The sequence below is a fragment of the Pleuronectes platessa genome, chromosome 14, assembly GCF_947347685.1.
Source record: "Pleuronectes platessa chromosome 14, fPlePla1.1, whole genome shotgun sequence".
Lineage (NCBI taxonomy): Eukaryota > Metazoa > Chordata > Actinopteri > Pleuronectiformes > Pleuronectidae > Pleuronectes > Pleuronectes platessa.
In genome coordinates, this window is record NC_070639.1 from 16,023,791 (window position 1) to 16,033,563 (window position 9,773).

General features: G+C 41.0%; 2 protein-coding genes across 3 annotated transcripts; one reads left to right on the forward strand and one right to left on the reverse strand.

Moving 5' to 3' along the window:
* Nucleotides 1–694: 694 nt before the first annotated feature.
* ercc1 (excision repair cross-complementation group 1) lies at nt 695–4,180 on the forward strand. The gene is made up of 9 exons (XM_053439482.1): nt 695–839; nt 1,060–1,476; nt 2,010–2,113; nt 2,270–2,369; nt 2,759–2,835; nt 3,172–3,271; nt 3,483–3,554; nt 3,741–3,809; nt 3,890–4,180. Exons 1-9 carry the CDS (start codon nt 780–782, stop codon nt 3,950–3,952), a joined length of 1,062 nt encoding a protein of 353 aa, XP_053295457.1. The 5' UTR covers nt 695–779; the 3' UTR covers nt 3,953–4,180.
* Nucleotides 4,181–7,299: 3,119 nt separating this feature from the next.
* Nucleotides 7,300–9,478, reverse strand: LOC128455886 (zinc finger protein 436). 2 transcript variants are annotated; one of them, XM_053439839.1, is made up of 3 exons: nt 9,337–9,472; nt 8,931–9,020; nt 7,300–8,850 (listed from the first exon to the last, which is right to left on the reverse strand). In XM_053439839.1, exon 3 carries the CDS (start codon nt 8,800–8,802, stop codon nt 7,774–7,776), a length of 1,029 nt encoding a protein of 342 aa, XP_053295814.1. In that variant the 5' UTR covers nt 8,803–8,850; nt 8,931–9,020; nt 9,337–9,472; the 3' UTR covers nt 7,300–7,773. The 2 variants fall into 2 exon arrangements, with proteins under 2 accessions (XP_053295814.1, XP_053295813.1); XM_053439838.1 differs by lacking the exon at nt 8,931–9,020 and having other exon boundaries at nt 9,337–9,478.
* Between the last annotated feature and the right edge of the window lie 295 nt (nt 9,479–9,773).

The following is a 9,773-nucleotide window of genomic DNA, read 5'->3' on the forward strand; positions in this document are numbered from 1 at the left end:
TTAAAGTCTGTCTGCGTGGTTGAAATGTGTTTGATTTGGTAAAAGAGATGATTCAGAGATTGGAATTTTTCATTTTCAACTGTACAGTTTTTTTTCCGCCAGGGAGATCTGGATGGGCAACAATGAAATAAAGTTTCATATAAGAATGAAACCAAGGACAGATACAAAACTAACAAAAAAGAATTAAACATGCCAACGTGCAGAGTTTACAACTTTGTCACATAATCTGACTATTTCTAACTCAGGTGGCATTAATTATGTCGGGCTTTGGCCTGAGTGGTCTTTTAGTCAATCAATATCTTAGACAGTATAGACACATGTACATATGCACATGTATATGAATATTAGTGATAGTTGTATCACTGTGATAGTAACATCAGAAAAAGTAGCATGAGACTATTGAAAAGTATCAAGGGCTGAAAGAACAACTAGAACAGATGTGAAAGGTGAACTGCGATGTGATCCCTGATAGTAGGAGCATTAGCGGCTGTAACCCGATAAGTACATACACACACTGTATGGATAGATAGATAGATAGATAGATAGATAGATAGATAGATAGATAGATAGATAGATAGATAGATAGATAGATAGATAGATAAATAGATGGATAGACTTCGACTATATACAGTTTATTGTACACGTTTAAGGGGACGCTTTTATTCTGAAGGAGGTAGACCGGAAGTGTCATTGTTGCTATTCCTGTCAGACGATAATGAGCGGTAGTATTTGTAGTCTGTGCAATTTGTCATTTGAAAAGTCTTTATCAGTTGACAGACATGAGTAAACGGTTCAACATCAACTTGGAAGATTCAGCTTTCACCAAAGAAAGAACACCGGTCTGTATTCTGCCTCAATCTGAACTCTTAACTTCGTGCGGCTAATAGTTAGCAAGCTAACCGACTATATACAGTCTATGACCGACTAACATCCCCTTCAAATTCAAATGTCTAAATGAGCAGCTTAGCGACAAAGCGCTTTGGTCAGGAGAGCTCGCTATAAACATACCCGATTTTATTTATAATACTCAGACCAGCTCTTCGTCTAATTGTTTTTCAGCCAAAGCCGCAGTTTGTGTCTTCATCGAAAGGAGCTGTCTCCTCAGCCTCCTCTGCTCCAGGGTCAGTGGACCAGCCCATGTCTTATGCTGAATACATCGTCCAGAGTAAAAGCACCGTGGCTCCTCAAAGGGAGAACATCTTCAATGGTCCCGGGACTGATGGTGCTGGAATCCCCAGTGTGAAACAAACCCGGCCTGGTTCAGTATCTTCTGCCACAGGCGGGTGTGAAACAGGTCCGGATCAGGACTGTTCCAAAGGGACTGAAGGTGGACCTGAGGTGGTTCGGAGGACTGAGGAGACACAGGCGGTTTGCACGGACCAAAAAGAGGGAAACTGTCCAAGGTCAGATGCGAGCCTCAGCCTGGGTCCCAAACCAGTGGGGACAGGGAGCAGCATTATTGTCAGTTCTCGACAGGTAAACAATCCTCAGGGTTTTTCAATCAGGCAACAAGAGATGTAGGATTTATAAAAACACTGGGAATGTAGCCATGATAAAAACTTGTTTATGAGTTGGTGTGGATATTGTGATGATAAATGTCAATCCTTATTTTTTATTGGCTGCTCTTTGCTTCTGAGTTAAAGTTGAAGACAATTGATTGTGGTTTTAAACTCTTATTTGTGGGAAGGAAATTACAACAAAACACCTCATAACTCTGAGGTAGAACATTCTAAACAATGATTTGTTATACCTCCTGACTGTGCTTGCACAATGCATAAGCATTATACTGATAAATATTTAACCACAAACTTGAAGGATAATTCTATCACGATTACTATGATTACCCTAAATTATCCATCATCAATAGTAAATAGTAATTCGCCACACCTGACACTTCCAATGGAGAGGCAGATTCTTGTGTTAAATCTGGAAAGGAGGGTTTCCTGGCTTGTTAGTTGTTGTGCAAAATTTTACGTATCACATCTCATCTTTTTTTTACATTCTTACAGAGAGGAAATCCAATTCTGAAGTTTGTGCGGAGTGTTCCGTGGGAGTTTGGAGATGTCGTACCAGACTATGTGTTGGGCCAGACGGCGTGTGCTCTCTTCCTCAGGTGAGGTTTTGTTCTGGAAGAATAGTGTGTGAGATCAAGATGTGTATGAATGTACACAAGAGGAGTAAACAGTTTGTTTTGTTAATGTTTAATGGTGTTTTCTCTCTTTTGTGTTGCCTGTTTGGTCTGGATGTTGGTTTCTGGGCTGACTTGAAGCCTGAGGTATCACAACCTCAACCCAAACTATATACACGACCGTTTGAAGCTGCTTGGACAGACGTTCACCCTGCGAGTTTTACTGGTGCTAGTCGATGTAGTAAGTAAAAACATGTTTCGTAAATACATTCAGGCTATGTTGTAAGCTAATATAGCTGTTTATTTGATAGTGTTGTTTTCCACTACAGTAAGTTCTGACATGTAATAATGGGATGTTCAGCTGAAAAGCCCCTAGAAAACACAAAAGCAATAAATACAGGCTGTAATGTCAGCCTCCAATTCTGAACTCTTGTATATCTCATACCTTGCCTAAATTGTATCAGGTCTACTATTTAAAGTGTGACATGTAGCTGGAGGCAGTTTCACATCTGCATGTAGGTAAATATTACTGGATGACAGATATGCTGTATACATACTTAAAAAAGATTTGGTTCAAAAAACTTACAACGAAGAATTAATGTAGTTTTTCTCACTGGTTTATGATCACAGAAAGATCCTCATCATGCATTGAAGGAGCTGGCTCGCATCTGCATCATGGCCGACTGCACTCTCATCCTGGCTTGGAGGTAAGACCAGCAACAGATTGCCGAGAAGACAGATACGTTTTTTTTTCAGAAACATCTTTGAAACAGCTTTGAATATATTAACTTTGTGAATTGGGAATGATATTGAAAGTTATTTTTTTATTATGTAATACAGGTTTGGTATTTGTAATTTCTGTCTTTCATACTTCAGCAGTCTTAAATTAAATATGCTCATTCTGACCACAATCACCACATGGAGAAACACTCGCAAACCCTAACTCTAACATGTTTTATTTTTCCTGTTACTAATCTAGAATTATGGTCGGCCAAAAGCAGAATTCAAATATTCCTAACGTTTTCATTGTGTTGATTTAACAGTCCGGAGGAGGCAGGACGTTACCTAGAAACATATAAGGCTTATGAAAAGAAACCAGCAGACCTACTGAAGGAGCAAGTGGAAAAGGACTATCTGTCGAAGGTAGGCAGTTTCATCCAAAGATTTAAACATCTGAAACTACTTCTAATGTGATCCTTTTACCACTTCAGAAAAAAATTAGAAGTTTTTATGTGATCTGATTTAATATGACGCCGTCACATTGAAACTCTGATTAAAATAAACTGCCAAAGTCATGCAGAGTTTTCCATCTCTGAACAATGTGATGCTGATTTGGATTTGATGTTTTTTAAAGGTTACAGATTGCTTGACCACTGTCAAGTCTATAAACAAGACCGATGCCATTACCTTACTGTCCACGTTCTCTGTGAGTATTACTCAACATAAAGCAGTATTTTTACCTCCAGTAGCTGCTCTGTAAAGCCAATATTATTGTAATAATTATTTCTGATCACTATACCCCTCCACACACATTATGTGTCTGTAAGAACATTGTTTCCAGTTTTGCTGAGTGATATTTGATTTCCTTGTATTTCTTTTTTTTTTTAAACAGTCCATAGAAGGAATCATCAGTGCATCTAAGGAAGATCTGGTTCTCTGTCCAGGCCTTGGACCACAAAAGGTACATTAAAACACATAAGCAAGATATAACTGTGCGGAGGATAGATGGAACATTTGTTCAATTAATATTTCTGCTCACAGGCGAGACGACTCCACGACGTGCTGCACAAGCCCTTCCTCAAGTCCAAAACAAAAGACACCTGAAACTTGAGACATGAGTTGGTCGTCACCTTGGACTTCACTGAATAACTACCAACTGAGAATCAAGGATGGTTTCAAGGATTTGAAATGTGAACGGTTCACAGGGCGCCACAACACTGTTTCACTGTGTGAAAGGTGTTTTTTGAGTCTTGGTTTGCTGTAGGTGGTTTAATGTTGAATGAATTTTATGGAAATAATGAAAATAAATGTTTTGTATATTTTTATACTTTATATTGTGCCTTGATTCTTTGTTATTTAATTAATTTAATATACTTTACACAAAACAAAAATAAGCATTAAAAAAATTATATATACAGAATATACATAGAAGGAATGAATGTCCCGCTGATAAATGGTCCCAACCAATCCAGAGTTAGTCTCAGCTGTCAAACATGTTCACCCCAAAGTCAAATCACTAACTCGAATGACACTAAGTAGAGTGTATAACACAAAGGTCTTCCCTGACCCATACTGCATTCTTCCACCAGGTTTCATGGTAATCTGTCCAGTAAGTTTAGTGTAATCCTCCAGTAAACAATTGAAAAAAACGATGGGTGAAGACCAAGACAATTTGGCTTCCCTCCACGGAGCTGTCCTGTTATCCATCTTTATATATATTCTATGGTCTAGAGACAGTACTGACTATGGTAGTGTCACCAAGACATAAATCTGACTAGAGTCAGGAAATCAATCACAATAACCATCTTCTCTCAAAGTTATGTTTGCTAGAAAATGGAGTGAAACCAAAATAGACATAAATCACAATGCAAGAGGCTGCTATTCAGCAACTGAGTTTTTTAATTCTGCATTTCTTTGAACGCACCACTCAGAAAGACACAGGACAGACACAGGACCACCTGTATTACAAAGAGGAAATTGGTGATTGTTAACTTGGATCATGTTAGTTTTTATGGTTAGGGGTCAATTTTTTTCTCATAATGCAGAAGCTTCACTTGGAGATGTCATACAAGAGATGTACTGAACAATATGGGCAGGTTTTTCTTGTCCCTCTGAGGAAGATAAGTGACTGTGTAAATAGATTTAGGTCCCCACAACATAAGTAATAACTTGACAACACAAACAGACACAGGCACACACACACCAGACTGCATGCCCTTAGAAGTTTTTTGCAAGTTTGGACATTTCTGTTAAGGTTAAATTTTTTCCATCTGGTTAAACAGTTGCTTTAATTTGTATATTTTACCCCCTCATGTATCTTTCCAATGGACTGTGTAAACGTGGGTGAATTATAAAACAATGGGTACCTGTATACAAAAAGATGAAAGTTGCTCGGCCCGACCTCTATAGGAGCAAGAGCTACAGCGTCTTCATTTTGATTCACTTATTGGTTGTTGACTTGTCTCATTGTGGATTTGCTGTCTCTCTTTATGGCAGTTTTGTGCATCTTTAGGGTCATTGTGGATCTTTTTGTTGTCACTTTGAGTCCATTTGTAGTCGTTTCATTGACTTCCCAATGAAAAATGTTAACAGCCCACTTTATTGGCCCAGGGACTCCTGTCTATTTGTGCCCCACGGCCTGTGCCCTGTAGGCCCATTCAGTAATCTGCTCATGCATAGAAGTATAAAAGTATAAATTACCATCCAAATATCACAAGATTGCGCGTGGGTCAATCATCGCTACCATAAACAACAGATAGTGTTGTAAGCTTGCACGTTTTCTAACTGACAACCTACTTTTGAGTTCTAATAGACAGTAAATCTGGTAAAGCGGAGGAACAGAAATCTCTGTGTAATATACTAAATTACTGTTTACTCATAGGTCAGATATAACGTGCACTGAATATAAGTGAATACATTCCTCCATCTGCTGGATAAAGGGTGTTACTACATGGTTTGAACAGCATGTTATGGTTCAAACACACTCTTAATTTGTCTAAATAATACATGAAATATTATAATGATTCTAATTCCCATTTTTCGTGATGTTTTAGGTAATAACACAGGGTGATCTGTTCCAATAAAAAATATACACAACACAATGTTCACAGCATGTACATCACTCTAATATCATACCCACTTTCTTTATATTTTTAAACATGAATCACTCTTTATTGTCGCTTCAAAATCACTGCGCCCTGTGACGTCATCCACCCTGGACACTCTGCAAGTCAGTTACCTGGAGGTACTTTGTGTGTGTGTGTGTGCGTGTACGTGTGTGTGTGTGTGTGTTTTTCTACATTAAAAAAGGATCGACCCCATTCACCTTGGATTCCGTAACCAAAGGAATGTGCTTTAATTTCTCAGGAATTTGAGGGTTAGTTTCAGTTCTGTGTAGAGACGCCTGGAGTTTTCCACGGTTTCATGGCCTGGTACACTGCTCATTTTGAGTCTGCAGACAGGAGGTGCAACATTGGAGCTAAACACTGGACTGAACTCAGAGAATAACACACCAGAATTGTTTTCATTTCTTACAAGATTTCTGCCTTATTTACTCATATTCTTTACCAAGTTTCAATAAGATCGATTCAGTAGTGTTCGTTTAATGCTTGTGAAGGTCACTTATACAGTAATGAAGGCATAACCTCCTCGTCAGATGTAAGAAGTCAAAGTCTCTAATAGCTGACAACATCAAATCGACTCTTCTCTCTTCAGGTCAACGCGCTGGAAACAGACTCTCTTTGTGTTGGACAGGCCGGTCAATGTGTTCGAGGGAGACTCGATAGGTGGAGCCATTGTCCTGCACTGGAACATCAACAGCAGCACAGAGGACACTGACAGCTGCAAGGCAGAAATCTTCACTTCATATAATTAATGGACTATAACCCATAAAGTGGTGGGAGATTGCTTTATCATATTTTATAGCACCTTTTGCGTTATTCACATGCAGTGTGATTCTGTTACATCCGTGAGGCTCCCAAGAGTCTTCACTATATCTTTGGTGCCCTGACACTGTGTCTCCATAGGTTGTTACAAAGAGTTTCCCTTTGTGGGAGGTGACACACTCAACGTGTCAATGACAGGTGACTCATCCTCTGTTAGACTGAGGGTCAGCGAAGGCATCAGCTGCGAGCTGCTTATGACCTGTAATGGAAGAGCGACCTTCATATTATTATGAACGTGCCGGTCACAGGAGGCTCATCTGGGCAGACATGTAGCCGCACTGGGGTACACGTGATAACCACAGGCCCAGGTGACTCAACACACCATGATGAATGCAATAGGAGCAGGGTTGGGTTTGAATGAGCAGGGGATGATCAGTGTAATTTCAATTTAAATGCTTGTTTGGGCTCAGTGGGGGGAAAGGTTTCAGAGAAGACAGTGCTGTGCTGACAACAGAAACATGTTTTTATCAAATGTTTGCAATAAATGAGAATTCAAGTTCAACACACTATGTTTCTGTCTTTATTTTTCCACAATATACATTTACTTTGCATTTGTAATTTGTACAAGTGTTATAAAAGCCAATGGGCCTGTGTGGAGAAAACAACAGATTAACCATGAATTACAACAATTGGAGATTTCTTTTCCTTGTGTATATGAAAAGATTAAAGTGAACATGCATGCCACATATATATTATTTGTACTAATGGCTCACACGAGCTAAAATGTGCAATAAAAACACTGAATTGTTCGCAATAAAATTCAGTATTCTAAATAACATAACTGTGCAATTTGCAAACTAACATTAATATAAGTATGTTCTGTTTCTTGAGTTATTCAATGGCAAATTAGTTCTATGTCTTTTCGGGAATTTGGAGACGAGTTTCTTTCATTTGTTTCAGGTGTTTTTAAGACAATATCTTAATATGACCATAACCGAATTGCAAAGATGATTTTTGTCTAAGAAGATGCCTGCTTCCTGGTCACTGCTCTGTTTTACTCTTTGCTTTTGACCTGGAGCGTGTGTTGACTTCTGAGGATAAATGCTGAGTGGGTAAGGATTCAGCATCAGGAGGAAGAGGAGGTGATGAAGGACTGGAGAGTGGAACAAACAGAGGGGGTTTTACAACTTTGACTTTAACCTCCTTACTTTTATCCTTTTTTTTCCTCAAGTGTTTATCACAGTGGTTCACAAAGGTGTCCAGCTTGACAAAAGTCTTGTTGCACACTTTGCAGTGATATGGCCGCAGTCCTTTTTTAAGGCGTATGTGCAGCCGGATGTACGACGATCGGACAAAGGTGCGGCAGCAGACACCACACTTCAGATCCTCTGTGCTACCCTCTGTTTTCTCGGGTTGGGCCGGTGCTGCTGCAGATGCTGGCTTGGCCTTCCCAGAGGACTCCTGGGCCTTGTGAGAGAGCAGGAGGGACAAAGACCGAAAACCCTCACCGCACCGCTCACACTTGTACCGCCGCTCCCCTGTGTGAATACGAACGTGCGCTAGGAGCCCGGCCTTCTGTGTGAAACACTTGTCACAGTAGGAGCACTTGAAGGGCTTCTCGCCAGTGTGGAGCCGGCTGTGCGTCTTCAGATGTGAGGCACGGCCGAAGGTCTTGCCACAATCCGGGCATTTGAACGGCCTGTCTCCGCTGTGGATTATCTTGTGCGCTATCAGATGGGAGGACTGGTGGAATAACTTGCCACAGGTGTTGCATCTGAACTTCCTCTCCTTGTTGTGGGAGGTGAGGTGAAGGTTCAGGTGGGCGGAGGAGATAAAAGTTTTGTTGCACAGGCTGCAGATGTGGGGGTCCAGGCGTAGGCGCCGGTGCGGCCGTCGGCCATTGGAGAGACTGCCGCCCGCTTGGCAGGACGGACACCTGGACTGGAGTGTCTGCTGCAGGTTGGGAGGGGATGACGTGCTGGTTGAGTCGGGCTCTGGTCGGCTGAAAGTGCATCCACAGTCTGAGCAGTGGCCAGCCGGTTGGTCTTTATCACTGGGTTTATCCAGCATGGTGCTTTCTACACCCACAGTGGAGGAGCAGGGGTTTCACAGGGACATCTGAAAGTCATAAACACCTATTTAGTTATGACACATACTAATGTAAAGAATATACATGCACTTCTACAGAGTACACCCACCTCTGCCTAACAACTGTGTTATTATAAAACCAGCCAAGTGGCATTCGGTGGTGGGCCACTTCAGGCAACGATGCAGCTCTTCTGGTCTTCCTGTGGCCCAGGAATGGACGTAAGGCTAAAGTGGCTCTCGTGTAAAAAATATATTGCAAATCAATTGTGGGTCTTTGTTGGCAAACAAGCGGTGATCAGTCACGGTTGAGCTCGTGCATGTGTAGTGCGCAGCAGGTCTGATTCGAGTGGTTGCCAATGGCCATGACAGACGACTGATGTCCACATCCGACAATCCTGATGTGCACCGCTGTACTGAACAACCAATCAGCTGTTCCGCAGGCCTCGGTGTTCGCCCTGAACAATGAGGTTATTGGAGAACGTGAGTAACGGCGGATAAATAAATGATTTTACATACCGCGTTCATCCTTCTCTAGAGACGAAACGTGCGTCTGTTGAAAGCAGTTGTCTCTCAAATGCAGACAAATGTCATAGTGACACAATTTGTTGTCCGCTCACATCTTACGTCCTGGCTTTTTCCTGCTGTGAGAACCCGCCCCCGGATCTGTGGCGAAAACACAACACAAAGCACAACAGACTGCAGCGACATCTAGCGAGCGGCGGAGGAACATGTCTCCACCTCGTGTTTTACTCTGGGACTCTGATAGAAAAGATTTTACTGTAGAGTCACGGTGCGTTCACGTGCTTTGGACACTGTAAAAACAGAACAAAGAAAAACAAGTGTTGTATTTACGTTAAGAGAATAACATGATATAATCCTAAAAGAGGATAGATGTATTGAAGTGAGTAAAATAGAAAAATAATAAAATATAGCACATTAAAAAGACCACCACG